This window comes from Cajanus cajan, chromosome 3 (genome assembly GCF_000230855.2).
Source record: "Cajanus cajan strain Asha chromosome 3, NIPB_CcT2T_4, whole genome shotgun sequence".
NCBI lineage: Eukaryota > Viridiplantae > Streptophyta > Magnoliopsida > Fabales > Fabaceae > Cajanus > Cajanus cajan.
The window spans coordinates 3,871,925-3,891,862 of record NC_138519.1 but is presented as its reverse complement, the minus strand read 5'-3'; the positions used below and the strand labels follow the sequence as shown (position 1 = coordinate 3,891,862).

Genomic DNA, 19,938 nt, shown 5'->3' with positions numbered 1-19,938 from the left:
CTGTCTCTCTCTGAACCTATATACATAAGGAAAAAATATTTAATGTTTTTTGGATTAAAATATAAATAAATTTCAATCAAGTCAACATCATTTAATGCTCTTAAACCAAAAATACTCATAATGCAATAAATAAGAATACTATTTATTGGAAGTGCGATTAAGAATATTTTTATAAATGTAGTGTATATTTTATGTGAAATTGTGAAAATTAAATATATATATATATAATTAATTTTCTTGTTTATATAAAATTGGTATTTTTTGGTTATATATTATATTTATTGAATACAACACTTAGTGTCTCAAAATAAGTATTGTCCTAAATTTATTTTACCCATAACGAGAAAAGTTAATAAATAGATAAAAGAGAATAATAATTTTACAAAAACTAACCATATAATTAATTATATTTTTTAAAAATGATGCAACATGATAATTAGTTTCCAAGGAATATTCAGAGGAGTATAAATGAGAGAATGTTAATTAATACTACATTGAAAAACTAACATAACACTTATTTTTCTTTCAGATACGACACTTATTATAAAACAAAAGGAATACTTGATTAATATGAAAATAATATCAAATATAATATATTTATTAGATTTATCAATTATAGTATATTTAATAAATTAATCACATATTTTTATTAACAAAATTTATTTAAAAAAATTATTAAAATAAAAACAATTTTTTATTAAAAAATTAATGGCTAAAAATATACACACAAAATTACATTATTTTTTCATTTTTATTTTAAAAAATGTGAGTTTATAAGACATATTTTGAAATAAAAAGTTATATATATGAGAAGAAAGATCACTTACTTCAAGTGCAAGTCTTGGTATAGTTACTTTGTTTAATATTTTATGTTTTACATAAAATTTTAATAATCTAATCGGTTGAATTAAGAACTCTTAATAAATAGATCAAATTTATATTTTAATAGTTTATAAATTTTTATATAAAGTTACTGTAATTATAGATATTTTAGTCTAAAAATAATTAATATATAAAAAATACAAATTAGGTCATATATAATTATTCTAAGTTGAATCTTGTAAATGGATTTAGCTCCTCGAAAATAAATGAGTGTACTTAAAAGATAAAGTGTACTTTTGTTAATTAAAGAATCAATTATTGATAATCATAATAAAATCTAAAATTAATTATGATATTTATTGTTGATTTTTTAATAAATAATTATTATTGTACTTTATTTTCTAAAGTCAAATATTTTTACTTTACTTAAGTCAAATCCTTTATAAATAGGTACAAATGTAGTATATCAAATTTCTTCATGCATCTCAAGTATTCTGGCCCTTGAACTCTTTGGAAAAAAAAAAAAAAAAACCATGGTTGAAATTGTTAATTTAACATTGTTGAGATTTTCCACGGTCAACCTAACTTAGTCAAACATGATTTATCCAATTTGATCCATAATCATACTAGAAAATATAGGCTTTTTTTTTTAAATGTCAATTATGTGAAATTTGATGAAATAATCTTTTTTATAAAAATTCACATTATCTCTCTAATTATATGAATTCTTAAATAAAAGGAAATTTTATTGAGTATAAATTAAATCTGAAACACATGAATGACATGAAATATAATCTAATTTAATCATCTATATATAAGAATATAAAGATTATTCCATCAAATTTCACATATTATAAATGAACTTATAACTAAAAATTAAATTACAAAAATATATATAAATAAATAAAAGACCTAATTACAATATTTTAGTTTAAGTACCTAATTAATTTAAAAAAAAAAGTTATGAAACAAATAATGTATCAAACCTTATTTCAATAACTAGAAACATTGGATTAGGTTTTACATGAATAAATTGAATGGATAATAGAAAAATAAATGGCTTTGTCATTCATAAAGATATATGATTAACTGAGGGAGAAAAATACGAAGAAAGAGAATAATATAAAGTTAAATATATTTTTTAAAATAATAATGTTAATTCTTAATTTTTTATTAATTTTTAATATTCATGAAGAAATAAGTCATTTTCTTGTTTCCTTGAATAAATGAATAAATAACATCATCAATTTCAAAGTAATTTTTTTCATCATCAAAAGGTACCCTCTTTCAAATACGAAAACAATTTGACAAATATCAAATAATTAAATAAATATATTTTTTTAACCTGAGTTTAATTCTACATTTACAAAAATTAATATCAAAATTTTAATCATTTAGTTAAACGATGTAAAATAAAAAACAAATTTAAATTAATGTTGATTGCATGAAATACATGTCAATTAAAAGGAACTTGTAGATATTAGATGTAGTGCTTTAAATGAAACTAGTTAGGGGGAAGCTATAATTACATTGATCAATCTTTATGTTTAGCAAGGAATTAAAAAAATGTGTAATGATGATAAACATGAAAGTATACAAGAGATAACCCCACCTGGGTATATGTATGAAAAAAGGGTCATTTGTCACAACATGAAATAAAAAAGAAAATTTGACAAAATCTATCATTGTTCCTTGTTTTTCTTCTCCCAATATTCATCTTCCCATGTTTCTACCTGTCTTATTGAATTAGCCTTTTTATCTAGAAAGTCTTGTAGGGTTTTAGGATCATATGGAGGAGGAATAGTGCATGGATTTGAATCACTAGGAAACTTCACCATGGACTCCTCCATGAATCTCCTTTGTGTACCATTTACAGCACATGCCATGGTTTCAGGACAATACTCCACAGCTCCTCGAGGTATAGTTGGTTTGAACCTTAGGAGCTTTGCATATTCATTAAGTAGATGAAACATGTAATCATATACATAGTCCATGTCCATGTCCTCGTGAATGAATTTGCTAGCAGCCTCACCTATTGCTTGTGCCTGCCAAATATTTTAGCCAAAGTAAGCACGATTTTTTATGATGCTTGTGACATGAAGCGTATGATAAAAGTAGGAAGTTTTTATCAAGATAACAATACTCATTAAACCTTTTATGTTTTATACAATTCATTAAATGCTCTTGAACTAATGCAATTAGGAAACTTGTGAGCTTGGCTAGAAAAATACTAGAAGGAATATATAATGAGTGTGTGCGTGTGAGAGGAATTATTGTTTAATCTAGAATCACCATGTGTTTATGATTCTAATACATCTCAATGTGGCATGTTCAATTTTCCAATTTACAAGTTATGTGTTTGGATTGGTTTCATGGTGAAAAATAAACAATTATTTTTTTGTGAAGGTAAAATGTTAATAGCATTCTTTCTAACACTCCATTTCTAATCATTAAATATGAAGAAAAATTCGTTAAATAAGATGAATGACTCATCTAAATTTATGATTTTTAATAATTTTAACTAATAATAAAAAAGTATTAGAAAGAGTGTTTAAGAAAATATTGCTAGCATTCTTAAAAAAAAAAAAAAAAAAAAAAAGTTGATGAGAGGTGGAGAAAAAAAGGGGGAGAAGTTGACCTCATGAGTGTGGTTGTTGCCCCATTCGACTGCAAACTTAAGAGAGGTGCACTTGGTATTGTCTCTAATGGGCCAATAGTGCTCCAAGGGAACCATGCCTCGGACAAAAAAATCATGGAACCTAGACCTAACATATAGATTCATAGAATCGCAAGCCAAAATGTACTTTTCACTAACGGACCAAGCCCATCCTTCTATGTATATCTTATACCTATGAGTGCATTGATCCCCTAAGTTGGATTTCTTGTACCCTTGGTTGGACTCTTGTTCCCAGTCCTGTATGTATAGGCGAGTGTTCCAATCCTGTTTTTGTGTGACATTGCAATGCAAAAGGTTTTTCCTAGTTGAAGCAACATAAGGGTTACCCTTCCAATACGCGTAGGGTACTCTGTCCTTCCACTTTCTCTTCTTGTTCCCATTTTTGATATCTTCTAGGACATATTTCCATGGCTTTATATTTATCTCAGCCCTTAAATAAATAAATAAATAAATAATGTAGGTGAGTTTTGTACATAAAAGAGGAGATATGTGTAATTTAGGCATATTCTTACCAGCCCCAAAAGGACCAATCAGGGAAGACAATGTCCAAACTCCAGTGGTCGGAGCAATAGCGGAACAAAGGTGGGGGTGCAGCATTTGGGCCTTGAAACCTGTCTTTTGGGATAACGGGCCGGTCATCGCAATCAAACAATAGCTCCAAATCAGGGAGCTTCCCAGGGTAGAGTCTCACAAGTTGCAAGATCCCCCAGAGAGTAAACACATCTCTGGTCTGAATTGACTTCCTATACTTGTCCACGTACACCCTCCCGTCCACGATCACTACCCTCATGTGCGCCGTTCTCCGTGCACCCTCCACCATCTCCCGCGTGATCCCTCTCTCTCTCCACGCCCTTAGATCTTCGTGGATCCAACGGAAGTACGACGGGCACGTGCCACTCCCGTTGCTCCTCGGCCTGTGTGTGGTCGGGTACTCCCTACCGCACACGTGCCACTTCCCGCATCTCAGGGGAAATTCCTGTACGTTCGGCCTGGCTACGTGGACGGCTGAGATGTTCTTGCTTCCAAGGGAACTCCACTACATTTAGATCATAATTCCATAATAAGATTCATGATTAACATACAACAATTTCTTCATACTACTTCATAAATTTATCATTTTATCTTTGTATGTTTTGTTATTTGGTGTGAAATCAACGTCGAATATAATTCAAGTTTATTATGGTTTTATCATGCTCTAATATCATATCTTATTTTATCATATTTTAACCGCTCAACTATTTTTTAATTTTTATTTTTTTAAGCTTACACATCTCTCTTTGCCATAGACTCTCTTGGAAAAAGAATACTTCCTTTTCATGATGCTAACCAAGTCTTGTGTTGTAGTAGCCAGAAAAAAGAAAAATTACAGTGAGTCCTTGAAAAAACAAATCATTTATGTATCATGTAGAAAACATATTTTGTACACTAAATAAGAGATAATTCTTTTTTTTTTAATCATATTGATATAATGAAAAATAATTAAATATGGACAATTAATAAGGCTTAACAATTAATTAACGCCAGAAAAAAAAATGAATTGAAAAGTTCTTCACCTTCCTACTACTTTTTCTTCATCTTGTATATTTCTCCAACAAAAAAAAAGGCCTTGCTGTATACATGTAAAAAAAATGCAAACTCTATGTACTTTTCAAAAAATGAAATTTCGCCCAATAACCACGATTTATGAACTTAAAAGGATAATAAACAAGAATGAGATTTGGTTTTCCAAAATTGCATTCATATCAACTTGAAAACCAAAGAACGCAAACAAAGGCACAAAATAATCTTTTTCTCTGTCTCCTACTTCGTATATATCTTTCTACCAAAGAGAGTACGTGTTAATTTGAACTTGCATGACTAACCGTATTCCAGAAAACAAAAGCACAGAAAGTGGCTACAAAGCAAAACAGCACAGTGACTGTGGTGGAAAGTGTGGTGACTTTGCCCTTCTTCTGGTTATTATAAGAACGACCACCGAAGAGCTTCAAATATGTCTCGTTGTCCTTCTCCATGCTTCACTTTATTTGCCTTCTTCTTCGATTCTCCTAGGTTTCAGATTCTCGTACACAATTGTTTTTTCACCATACTATACACATTAAATTCTCAAAACAATAATACTATATGGTAATATTGGACGGAACGGTGTATCATGTATGTGTATCTTATCATAAACTCTATTGGTTGGTGTCTATAGTTATGCTAAAGAGAGAAATATATGGTATAGTGAGAGAGGAAGAGAGGAACATTGGATGTTTATGTAACGTATACTCAACGTGGTCCCTCAGATTTTGAGTTTAATCTCTACATGCTAAGTTTTTACTCTTTACTTTATATATGCAGACTTTTTTTTATTATATATATATGCAGTTGTTTGCTGATTTATAATAGAATATAATTATGAAATAGGAATTTAAATTCTGATAATAAGGAAAAAGATTTTCTTTAATTTCATAAGATTAAAGAAACGAATTATCTGTACGAAAGGAATTATTGTCTAAGATGGAAAGTAGAATCAAAATTTGAAGATAATATTATCAATTTTAGTAAATTAAACTTCCACTTTTGAGAGAGATCTGAAAATATTGGGCTGACTTTTTCTTTCATATGTTAAAATATTTTTTCATTCTTTTGATGGATTTGAGGATATATATTATCTGAGAAAATAATCTATCCAATATAGTTTAAAGCATTTTTATACTATAAATGTATTAAATTTCATAATAATTACTTTGAGAGTTATGTCGGTAATAATTTTAAATTTATTGAAAGTATAATAAAAATAATAATATTAATTATGTATAATCATTAAACTCGTTATTTTACTTTATTTTCAAAATAATATTTTAATTTATGTAATATACAGGTTAAATATTTAGATATGAAATTAAAATTTATAATAAAGTATACATACAAATAAATATTATGTTTAAATATATGAACCATATTTAAAATTTTATATATAGATATTTTTAAACATATAAATTCTATTTTAAATTTATAAATAATTATAATTAAAAAAATTAATTAAATTAAAAAAAAATTAAAAATATTTTATTGAAAAAAAATCTTAAAAATACTCTCACATAAAATAGAAATTTGCGTTTAATATATAAAAGTTGATTTCTAATTAAATCTTTGTTAGCTTCAACTAAATAATATTATTGCTAAAATATAACTTATGTTACCACTTATATTAAAATATACATTAATTTATTTTATTATTATTGAAATAACTATTAAAAAATATTTTAAAATAGAAAATTTCAAATGTAATTTTCTTGATAAAATAATGTAATTTAATATAATATAAAAAAATCCATAACTATATAATAATTTGTCTAATATTTTTTATCCTTGATTATTATTTTCATAAATAATTTTTAATTTTAATATATGTTTTAAAAAATCTTTATCAAGTCAGTGAAGGATATATAACTTAGTAAGTAGAAAAAAAATATTAAAATCTTTTAAGATCTGTTTAGTACACATATATATATATATATATATATATGTATAAAGCACATAATTTTTTTTATCGTCAAACAAGATTCTATATTCGCAATGGTACAAGGAGTATCATAAATTCGTATACAAAAAGAAAGGAACAATCTATATATATCCACTTATGACTAATTTGAATGTGTGAAGCCAAATTATCTTCTAACCAAGATTATCACAACATATATTATTTGAAAAAAAAAATATGTATTCATTATAGATTTTAAATATAATATAATTTTTATGTAAAAAGTAATTATTTATTATATTTTTGTTATATAAAATAAAATTTTACTATTTTCATTATAGAAATACTAGTTATATATAATTTTTTTAATTAAACGTTTTATTTTTACAAATTATCAAATCTCATATGTTTAACTAAATTATACAAAAGAACTTTTATTATTTTATGTATTTACTTTTCTTAATATAATAAAAAATTATAATTATAATTATTATTCAAATATGTTTTCAAAAAATATTTAATTAATAATTATTTACTTTAATATCTGAGTAATGTGTATGTAATGCACATGATACACTTTTATTTCATGTAACTTAAAATTATAGTAACTAAATTTTTTTTAATATATAAATTATATTTTGATTAAAATTTATAAGAATGAGTATTTTTATTATATAAATTAAACTTAATTAATATTTATAATAAATATTTTTTATGATTATTTTAATTATTAGTATTTAAAAATAATTTAGAAATAACAAAATAATAAATTAAAAATAGATAAAAAAAATTAAAAAAATATTTAAAAATGTTATCATTGAAAAAAAAATAGCTAAAAAAACTTCTTTTTAAAAATGGTTGTTACAAACACTCTCCTTCAAAACAATTATATTATAATTCATATTGAGAAGTGATTATATATCTATAAATCTTATATATATATATATATATATATATATATATATATATATATATGTGTGTGTGTGTGTGTTTTAGTGTTTCAAATTAATGAGAAATTTTTACATTAAGATTAAAACTAAATTATAAACTATTCTTATGAAATAAATAATTAATGTCATTGCTTCTATTATTATCACAATAATAATAATAATAATAATATTATTATTATTATTATTGTGGTATCACCACTTATATATTGTTATCATAAGAGAGAATATCAATCTAATATGAATATATATTAGAAAGAAAAAAAAAAATATATATATATATATATATAATATTTTTTTAACTGTTCAAACCATTATTTTGTTAAAAACTTAAAATCCGGAAAGAATCAACACTTACTTCAAGGTAGGAAGGGAACAAAACAAATTTACACTCTTGAATAACAAGTAAAAGATTAAGAGAATCCTCTCAAAGATTTTTTTATATATATAATTTATAGGGTTACTAATACTAATTAAAAGGAATAACATGGCCAGAATGATGGTATGCTAACTTGTTTGTAAAGGCTATTCCACGTTTATGCCGTCGATCACAAAAGGGTAATTTTATTTCCAACGTATCCAAAGGGGTCGTTGAATTAAGACTCAAAGTCTTCAAGGGTCACTCAAATTGAGTCTATATTATGAAACTCTTCAATCTAACTACAAATTGTTCTTTTATTTTATGAATGATTTTATCCTAGAAATTCGAATATATGAGAAGAAAACAAGAATGGTACAATACCATTGTGGACATCTTGTTTTGTTTCGTTCTCACATTATGGGTTCCAAGAAAGTGAGATAGAAGTATGAAAAGTCAGCAACGATGGTTAGTTTATTCAATATCATATATTTTATCAATTGTGTGGACGGACGAATAGCAAACTAGGTAGGAATTTCCAGAAGTTATTATCTAACTGGTCAATTACTTGAAAATTGGAGAAAAATCATTGGGCTAAGTAGTATAATATATATTAGAGCATTATTAGGTTAAGATCCACGAACTCTGCCTATAGTCTCCTATGTGCTTCATCTAACCATGTGCGTGCGTGCCCACCTATTTTTCAGCGTTCAACTCTAGTAGTATACATATTTATTAGTTGTAGAACTTGAACAAAATTCTTGCACGAGTCAAAAATCTTATACATAGTTTTTTTTCCCCTTTTCTTCCTTTTGTATAAAGGGGCTAACATTAAAAAAAATTATGTTTGTTATATTTTAAATGTTTTAACGCGTTTAAAAAAACGTTACCCGAAAAATTAGAAATTTCTTATATTTGATAGAAGACGATGAAAAGTTTCTGTGTGCATGAAAGATTCTTTAATTATAATAATTTATGAATAAGAAGTTAAATCTTTTAGAAAAAAAAACATGGTAATCGATTTTAAATACATTATTTTTAATAAAAAGTTGTTTGTTCAATTAGTTCAACATTTATGTTCTTTAATCAAGAAATGAAATTTGATCTCTACTTTAAACATAGTCACAATTGAAAATATCATTTTATCTCTATAGAGGTTTACTTAGAAAAGAGCGAAAAGGAGTTATGTCTCTTTAACCAATCAATCAAACAAAATTCAATTCTATTGTGATTTTTAAAATATTATAAAAATAAACAAACTTATTATCCATAATAATTTATGATTTTTTATAATCATATTATTAATACGAAATATTAATTATCAAATGATTAATCTCTTAAAAAATATGGTTTAGTGAATTCTCATATCTTAATTATATTTTTTTCATTCATAAAACTCAACTGTGAAACATTATGTAATTCCACTCTAACTAACAATTTGTTGGAAGGAACTTGTGATAATTTTGTTTTAGCCTAAAAAGTTACAATATTTTGTAATTTTTAAAATCCTGTCATGTGGTACAAACATATTTTTTGTTGGATGATTGTAAGAAATCATTGTGGAGGGGAGAGTGTATTTGCTTGGATCCATATATAATTGTAAATTATGGTTAGATTGTAATTTATAAGTAATTAAATATAAATTATCTCTAATCAAGGATAACCTGTTGTCTTGTAAATGGTTTTATAATATCTCATATACTTATTTTAATATAAAATTATTTTACTGAAGAAAAAAAAAAAACTATGGTCCCAAACTATGACTAGGTCAAGGAGGAGTGAACCACCTTACAATATTCATCCATGCGGGCTAAATTATAGTCACAAACACATTTGGTGGATAACATTTTGTGTACGTTATTTTTACACCAATAAATTAGACTAATAATAACTTAATAATCAGTTGAAAAGAGTATTGTTGCAAGTGTGTGAAGAGAAAGTTGACATTAACGTGCACCAAACAAACTAAGGAGAAATAATGGAAACCACAAATTGACTTTGATTTTGGGACACCAATCACGATGCAAACTCCATGTGCCATTTTTCCAAAGTTGCGAAAAGGTTTCGTACGAGGTGATCCATGTAGAATTGACCAGACCGGGTAATGGTCTTGAAGCTTGGTGGGCCCAAAATACAGGCTTCATAATTGGCCCAGGGTTTAAGAGATCTATCTCCAGCTTGTGTATACGGTTTCATTGGATCATCGAGTGCTTGTAGAGTGGCCAAGTTCATTGGGGCTAGGAACCATGAGTTTTGCTTATGCTATTAGTACGTCCACAGATTTTGACATTCAAGTTGATGAAAACAAAACTTGAGATGGAAATGGGGTAATTGAAGGGTGAGAGTGCGTATCTCAAAGAAAGAGTAATGCTAATACCAAAAAAAGAAAGAAAGAGTAATACTGCTATTTATAGGCATAAGTCAGGTGAGAATCCTTTTTCAAGTGAATGTCTATTAGAGTTGAATAGTACTTTAAGCATTTACTAGGTTCTTGATTTTAAATCATTTTTTTTTTCTCACAATGATTTTAAGATAGATAAATAACTTTAGTTTAAAGATATATAATAAATTTATGAGATGTTACATGGTAACATGGTATCATATATAATTGTGTGTTGCACATAACAACCACTTAATTTTCTACTAAGCACATAAATAATTTAAAAGAAATAAGATTATGGACTAAATGTAGTAATTTCAAATTTTAGTAAAATATAAAATAAGGATTTTTTTTATAAAGAAAAAAATCAAAATTTTCTCATTTTGTAATAAATAAAAACATATTTAATTCTAAACTTTATAAATAAACATGTAAATGACTTACTATTTTTTAAATCCTGAAATAACACAATTTAAACACAATATAAATCGTTCAATTACAAATAATTATATACTACATGTTGATGATTATATTATTATTAAATAACAAACTAAATAACAAATTATCATGATATATGCATAATAATATAAAATGACATTTAAATAATTTCAATAATATTTGATGTTATTAATAAAAAAAAGTATTTGAATTAAAAAAAAAAAAAAACATGATAGTGAGGACAGAAACTAGTGTCATGTGGCAAAGTGTTGTACAAGTTTTCAGCATGTGACAAAAGTTATGTTCCATGTCTTTACACAACACAGTTTGTGGTGCACTTTCCATGTCTTTACATGTGACATGTACATGAAAATGTCACGCATCTTTCAAGTGAATGCTTTTTTTTTCAAGTTAAAAATATTTACCAATTACAAAATCAATACACATGTAACAAATAATAATAATAATAATAATAAATAAATAAAAATAAGCTAATATGTGACATGACTAACCTATCCTAAACTAGTAATTAAGTTTTACATTTATTAGTAAATAATCTCCAAATGTGTTAAATTAGTCAAAAAGCCAACATCACACCCAACGCAAAAAGTTTTAAATTAGATTAAAATATACCCATAATATAATAATAATAATAATAATAATAATAATAATAATAATAATAAATTTACAGTAGTATGTCTATGTCCAATTAAATATATTAAATTTGTTGAATTTATAATTAGTAATTCAAAAGTATTATATAGAATAATTTTCAACTGGTTGACCGTGAAAATTATTTTTACTACGTAATAATCACTGATAAATGATATAGTATTTAAAAAATATATCCATTGGCTATCAAAATAAATACTACAGTAGTCCAATGACTGCCTTGTACAAACCCCACCGCAAATACGAGCTTAAAAATTAAAATGTTTATAGTAACAAAAACATTAAAGTGATTTACACTGCAAAATACAATGTCTAAATCAAATTGGAACCTAAGGAAGTAATAGAATTTTTATTTTTCTTTAAAAGTGCATTTTTAGACCTTAAACTTTCCGTCAAACATGGTCAACATCCTTATAAGTTCATATACGTGAGTTTAGTGTTCAAACTTGGGAAAAAAAAACATATGAACTTAGTCCCTTCTTTCTAAAAATTCATCAAAAATTTTGAAGTTAAGAAAGACTAAATCCACGTATTTTTTAATGTTTGAGGACCAAATTTGTTAATATGAAAATACAGTGAGCTTGACCACTCTTAACCAAAAGTATAAAGACTAAAAAGTAAAAACACATTTTCTAAAAATAAAAATAAAGTTCATTTGTTAGGTGTTTGAGAGAAGGGAGTGTTCACACTGGTCATGGAGGTGCAACTAGGCCTTTTAGACTATGAGCGCGCCAATTGTGATCCATTCTCAGATTACAGAGGTTAAATTTTTGCATGCAACTCAATTGACATTACCAACGATGGGCTTTAGAGTTTAGACAGATAACTAAATGTATTATTCTGAAATGGGGAATGCCTCACAATCAGACGGTTTCAAGAACCACTTGTTAAAAGGTGGCTTCCCTTTAAAAATTTTGGAAGCCAAATGATATTCTTCAGCTCCATCCTGCAAATGATTAATCATGCAAAACAAGTTAGTTAGGAAATATCATTAACATTTGTCCACTCTATTTACAGATACAATGTTAAACTCAAGAGTAAGCACACTGAATTATTATGTATTTATTAGTGAAAACAATCTGGTTTTTAGGCCAGAATTACAGTACAGGACATAGACAATCCCCCTAACAAGGAGCATGCACAAAGAACATAAAGCATCATGCACTAACTTTCACACCATTCTATAATTGCCTAAATAACTGCATATATACAGAAACAATCACAAATATAATAACTCAGATCCATAATTACCCAAAGAACTGCACCGAGACACAATTACTACACAAACACTATTAATTCAGGCCAAGTGAGTCTAAGTCTGCCTTTTATTCCTTCTCACATAAATTTTGCATAGCCTATCAGACAACACAAGTAAGACCATCACAAAAAGAGAATGTGAAGAACATCAAGAATACCTTCAGTTCTCGATACGTAATCCCATTGTCCAGAGAACCGGTGAAATTTTCCCGCCTGAGTGACAAAAAAACCTCCAACAGCCTCTTTCTGAAAAAATAATAATTCTTTTATTATTACATTTAGTGTTTTACAAGTAATTTCTACCACAGTAGATGTCAGCACTCACTTGCACAAAGATGACTGTGTCGATGGGCAAAGTGCCCCTTTTGCAGAGGTGCCTTGCTTTCTTCCAGTAGTTCCCAGGATGACTTCATGCAAGCCACATTCATTCCAACATATGGAATATCTGCAAAGTTAAGCATTCAACTAAATGCAACATCAATCCATAAAACTACAATGACTTTACAAATTTACAACATTTGATTAAGTACCCGCATGTTAAAGTGTTGGCAGCACTCTCAGATTGCTGAAAGTCCTTTGGTGGTACTGGTGCAGCCTGAAATAACGGCTATGAAATGAAAAAAACACATAAAAGTCAGCCTCTTACCACACTACTTTTCTCACTAAAATACTAACTACTGAATATTTCACAGACCTGGTTCACTATAAATGGAGATGTCAGTTCATTTGATAAGGGTAAGATACGTTCATACAAAGCTCTTTTCAAGTTATCTTCAAAATGAAAATTCTCGGGATTGTTAACAGGAAGACCAACAGTAATGGAAGAAAGATATACAGGTTGAAGAAAGTAGGAAAGCAAAGCTCCTGTAATAAGAGAAACAATGTCGCAATACTTTACTTAACGGAAAATACAATCAAACTGCACTATTCTAATTCATGTTCATATCCACATATCCAACATTATAAGACCAACATAAAGCTCTAATTCAAGTTCGCACAATCATTCTTTTTTTTTTTTTGCTATGTGATAGCCAATGATATACTTCTATCCTCGCAGTTGTGTTTACAAACAAATTACGAAGTACAAAGATTTAAGCACTAGTAATATAAAATGCAAAAGATTTGTAAAAAATAAGTAAATATAAAACAAATGTCATAATGATGTAACCAAGTCTAGTTGATGCAAAATATTTACATGTATATAAACACCGGTATGAACCTCAGAATCCACAATGTTTCTGTTTCATGTGTTGTGATAAATAGTTGTCATATAACAGGAATATGCAAAAAGCAAATCAAACCTGATTTCCAAGCAAGAAATACCAACAAGCAAACAGCAGTTGCAACCCTGGTTTAAGCATATCTAACCTTGAACACCAACAACATTCCAACGAGCTATCTTGTCAGAACAACTAACTGACAGGGTTGTATCACCACGACCTGGCTTCCTCTGGACCATCCCCTTTTGTTTTAAACTGTTATCTGGAATTAATGGCAAAAGTAATTCTCTTCAGACCAAAATAAACAACAGTCAATCTCTCAATGGTAAATATCCATCAAATATAAAATATCACCACACATGAAATTTAATAAGAATTGCGATCAAAGAGCAGTCATTGCATTATATAAGGAAAAAGAGTTCAGCCAATCTCAGTTGTTAGAATGTTTTCTTAATCTCATCTGCCTAAGGTTCCTATAGGCCTTAGCCATTTTATAATTTATGTATAAAATGTTAAATGTTGTAAAACTTGACCATGGAATCAAATAGCTTACCCAAAGGTGAAGTTGAACCACTTTCTCCTAAAGGCACATTTTCCAAGGGAGAGACAAGAGAACTCAGTGAAGCATCTCCACCTACAAAATGGAACACAAATTGTTGGATTTGGATCGTCTGCAGTTCATAAATAACTGCACGATCATGCAGTTTGAAATCTAATGGTGTAGAAATTTTTAACTCAAGTTAGTTTATAATTTAATGTATAAATTTTATTTTTAATGGTTGGGATTCATGCAGTTGAAAATTCAACTGCAAAGAACCCTGATCCCAAATTGTTATTCCCCACGAACCTAACTAACAAACAGTGCAAATAAAGAAAGAACTTTGATGATTAGAGTAAAAGGGTGAAAGAGATTAATTACATGGTAACTGTGATATGTACATATGTAATTTCCAATCCTTTCTCAAGGTATATTTTCCTTTATTAACACACCCTGGATCCAACTCAAATGGCAAGTTTCCATCATCAAGTTTCAACCTTTTGCCTCCATTGCTAGTTTCATGCTTACAACTAGTTTCAGTAAGATGTTGAATCTGTGCATAGAAGAACCTGGTGTGAATAGAAACGAATGAAATAACATCTTCTCGCATTGCAAGACTACATCAATTGAGCACAAAAAGTAGCAGTACCCTACAATCCTACATTCAATTTTACAAAAAAAAAAATGCAATAAAAGCATATATCAATGAATAAGAACACGATACATGGACAAATCTAAAATACCAACATTCAAAATAATAAGACTGACAAGCTATTTAAATAAACTGTTGCATAATTATGATACAAAATCAAAGAGAGTAAAGTATATACTGTTAACCAGTAACAAATCATCACGTATAATAAGTTTATTGATTTTTACAATATTTACCTTAAAAGTCAAATAAACCATCAATTTTATCTGTGAAGTGTCACTCTCTCTCCTAAATAATCTTTAAACTGCTGAAATTATATAAAATAGTCCCTAAAGTATTAGAAAGCATACTACATAGTCCCTCAAGGATTGAGAAATTCTATAAATTAGTCTTTCAATGTTAGTAAAATCTATCAACGCATGGACTAAATTGATGAATATTCAATACTTTGAAAACTATTTATATAATTTCATTAATTTAAAGAGTATTTAAGAGAGACGTTAATACTTGAAGGACTAAATTGATGGTTTATTGAACCACCAGAATTGACTTAGTGGTGAAAATTGAGATAGTATACGCAAAGTTCTGTGTTGGAACTTTGTTGTTATTGTTGTGATTTTTCTTACTAATGAAAAAAAAATGATGGTTTACTCTGAAAACAATAACAATTATGATTTATGAGTGACTGATAATGTAAATTTATCTACTCTAACAATAACAATGCATAAAACATGTGAATGGAAAGAGTAATTTTTTAAAAAAAAAAGATAGGAATGGAACCTGATCAAAGCTCTTCGAGCAATGACTTCAGCATGGGAATCATGAACAATGTCACCAGAGGGGCGCAAGAGAGAACGTCCAATGCACTTTGTACCCGTTCCCATTGCAACAACCTTCAAATCTTAAATGAATAAGCGAATTCAGTAAGTATCAAGTATTTTGAAAGTGAAAAATGGTTAGTGGGTAATGGAAAGAGAACCATTGGAAGGAGAAGAGAGAAGGAAAGAGGCCAAAACGGTGACTTCACGGCCTTGAGGTTTGCCCTTTTTGGGAAGAGAAGCGTACAAAGAAACAACCTTTTCGGATACCCTTTGGCCCCAACTCCTCTCCTCAGAACACGCCATGGAAATGGTTCAGTAACCACTCACTCACCCTCTATTCTGTGTTTGTGTAGTGAATAATCAGAGAACCAAGTCACCACACAGACTAATTCTAGGTATACAAGTAATAAGAAATTAATTTTTAACTTAGTTAATAAATTTATTATGTAAAAATAGATTATATATTTACATTGTAAAGTTTGGACTTTATAAAATATAGAGGTGAGAAAAAAAAATATTTACGTAATAAATATTAGAATACAATTACTAATGGAAAATGTCACTATATATATTGTTACCTCTATATTAGAATAATGAAACTGTCAAAAAAATAGCAGTGGAAAATAATTCCCTTTTAATAATTAACTTGAGAAAAAGGGATTTTATTTTATAATTCGATTCTTAATCCATTCTAAGGAGCTTGTTAGTAATTATCAAACAGATATTTTTTTTTGTTATCCTACTCCTAATTATTATAAATAACTGAAAATATTATGAAAGTGGATAAACAAAGTTGTAAGCAAAATTCTAAGAGCATTTTGATATAATTTATTTTGATTTTTTTAATTATTTTTTATAAGACTTTCGATGCTATGTAAGATTTAAAAACTTTTTTTATTTATTTTTCGATGAGAGAACCAAAATTAGATTCTTAATTCATTTTTGTGGGTTTTATAATGGACTCAATTTTATTTATTTTTTATTTTGCTACAAGAACATAATTCTTAAGTCATCATCTCTAATAAGAATTTTTAATATGGTTCTTAAATATACGAATCAATTCTTACAAAATTTATCATTGAAGTATGATGATATGAATGTGTATAAGAGTATTTTTATATAAAAACTATTAAGAATTGATTCTTTAATAATAAAATACTTTTTAATATAAAAAAACTGTGGACTCCGTTATTTAATCTACTTAAGGTGAATTAAAAAGTTAAATTTAGTTCTTCCATTGAATAAAAATAAAGTTCTAAAATCTAAAGTGATATTGAAAATTTCAAAAATTAAGAAAATTAAGAACCTAAAATAGGCTTCACCATTATGGGTTCTTATATAAGAACCAATTCTACAAATAGTAATCAAATTATTATAATCCAATGCTAAAAATAATAAGAATTAATTTTTATTCTAAAAAATCATATAAGAATTAGGGGTGTCATTGGATCAAATTTTTGAAAAATTCAAATCAATCAAATAATTTTATAAATAAATTGATTAACTAATTCACTTTTTATAAAATGGGTTAGTTCAATTTCATAATATATATATATATATATATATATATATATATATATATCACATTTTGTAAACTAGATCAGGGTGGTGTAATTATCAAATTTATACTCATATATGATCAATTTTTAAAAAATTTAAACTAAATTAAATCGACCAACTTCATAAAATTAGATTGAGTAACTAAATCAACTTTGTAAAGTAAATTGATGTGATTTGAATCAAATTTTTTATATGAATCAAAATGATTATAGACTTGATTTTTTTGGACACTCCTAATATGAACCTCTTATTGGAGTACGTATTGTGAAGACAATTTTAGATTTCTACTCAATGAACTTGACTTAAAATTTTGAGCAGAAAATATAATTTACATTAGAAGACTAGTTATTGTTAGTAAATCCCTCTTTGATATTTTTTTTTAGTATATTTGATTTAAAACTTCAAAATATTTTAATTTAAAATTAAACTGTTGAATTTTATTAAATGGCACATTATAATTGGTTTTCTTTATCTCATAATAAATTAATGAAGGTAATTTATTCAAAATGACCAAAATCTTTTGCTTCTTGGGCCAGAACTAGATAGTCACTGTTTTTTCCTCAAGCCCAACAATAAATTCCACATCCACTTATTTGGGCTAGGCACATCAGTAGCCCAATGACTAAATAAGTTTCTTTTTGTTAACATATTACACATGCTGAATCATCTATTTTAATTTTAGTGAAACATGTATATAGTTATAGCTATCCATAAAATGGGTAGATATCACTTAAACGAATATTTGTATGTAAATGAAGCAAAATTCCATCCAATGAAACGAGTAATGGAAGGTTAACACTCGTACTTACTTCGCCCCATACTCCCATCATCATCCTTACTTATTTTATATCATTTTTTCTATTTTAAAATTTTTTAAAATTAGCATTTTAATTTGTGTGTGATGGAAGAAAATGTTCTTTCTCTTTTATACATAACAAAGATGAGAAATACATTAAAGTAACATCATAAATAAATAGAAAATGTTTACACAATTTATTTAAGGTGATTTGATCCTTTATGCTTATATTCATAAACTTGTTTATTATCTTGAAGACTTATCCTTTTCAAGTTTTATGAGTAAAACTTAGAAAATTTCTCGCTTACAAGTTTTCTAGATGGAAACCCTCCCCTATTTGCCCGCCTCTCATTTAAAATAGTGACTCCCTCTACGAATCGAATAACTTTTCTCATTTCAAGAATATATATTTATTAGAGAAAATAAATCCTTAAAATAAATTTATAAAATATTTTAATTTTAAACAATATCCTAAATACAAATAATATCTTTCTATATCTAAACAATATTATATAAATTTAAAATTAAAATTTTGAACTATTTTTTCACTAGTGTGCTATTGAGCCATTTTCCAGAAAATAAAGAAAAAATCACATATTATATCATCATTTATAATAATAACTTTTAACTTAATAAATAATCTCAAGTTCAAATCCTAGACATGTAGTTGTGTTATGTCAAATATTCAGAAAAAAGAGTTTTGTTGTTTCTTACTTGAATCAAATATAATTGGTTCCATGAAAAGATATATGTGATTTATACAAGGAAAAAAAATAGTAACAATGAGTAAAATTTTCCCAATATGTCATTTTTCTTAAAAATAATGCTTTGTTAAATGTTAACTCGTGTTTAAATTAAAATAATAAAGAAAATGTAATTGAGTTAGTTAGTTGAATAGTATGTGAATTGTTGTAAAATAATAATAATTATTGCTCTATTTACCAATCTAATATTGGAGTAGTTGATAGTTGATAGTTGCGAACAACACACGGCGAAAAGAGTGGGGAGTGAAACAAAACACTCTTGGAATCTCATAATCATAATTCCACATTTTTCCAACGCAAATTTCCTGTCTCCAACACCATTAATTTTTTCCCCGTAAAGGTCAACATCAATTATTAATAATTAATCCTTGCACGTTATAACTTATGAGAAAAGGGAATAATGCCAGGAATGCCAAAAAGAATATTAAACAAAATGGTTCTTACAGCCAAAAGGAGAGAGAGTCATAGCTGGCTTGGCTAATGCCTATCTTCACAAAACTAGTTGGCAATACCTTTTCTTGCCTTTGCTCTTCAAACATTCATTTTCTGTCATATAACCAATTCTTTCAT

General features: G+C 27.2%; 2 protein-coding genes across 3 annotated transcripts; both read right to left on the bottom strand.

Annotated features, from left to right (window-relative positions):
- Window positions 1-2,330: 2,330 nt before the first annotated feature.
- LOC109813398 (uncharacterized) lies at window positions 2,331-5,807 on the bottom strand. Its single transcript, XM_020377579.3, has 4 exons — window positions 5,362-5,807; window positions 4,012-4,535; window positions 3,461-3,929; window positions 2,331-2,867 (listed from the first exon to the last, which is right to left on the bottom strand). Exons 1-4 carry the CDS (start codon window positions 5,509-5,511, stop codon window positions 2,505-2,507), a joined length of 1,506 nt encoding a protein of 501 aa, XP_020233168.1. The 5' UTR covers window positions 5,512-5,807; the 3' UTR covers window positions 2,331-2,504.
- Window positions 5,808-12,388: 6,581 nt separating this feature from the next.
- LOC109813400 (denosine deaminases acting on tRNA) lies at window positions 12,389-16,635 on the bottom strand. 2 transcript variants are annotated; one of them, XM_020377583.3, is made up of 10 exons: window positions 16,407-16,635; window positions 16,208-16,328; window positions 15,157-15,344; window positions 14,791-14,871; window positions 14,386-14,499; window positions 13,712-13,788; window positions 13,548-13,624; window positions 13,343-13,462; window positions 13,176-13,263; window positions 12,389-12,706 (listed from the first exon to the last, which is right to left on the bottom strand). In XM_020377583.3, exons 1-10 carry the CDS (start codon window positions 16,549-16,551, stop codon window positions 12,596-12,598), a joined length of 1,122 nt encoding a protein of 373 aa, XP_020233172.1. In that variant the 5' UTR covers window positions 16,552-16,635; the 3' UTR covers window positions 12,389-12,595. The 2 variants fall into 2 exon arrangements, with proteins under 2 accessions (XP_020233172.1, XP_020233171.1); XM_020377582.3 differs by having other exon boundaries at window positions 13,712-13,881; window positions 16,407-16,633.
- Window positions 16,636-19,938: the final 3,303 nt, after the last annotated feature.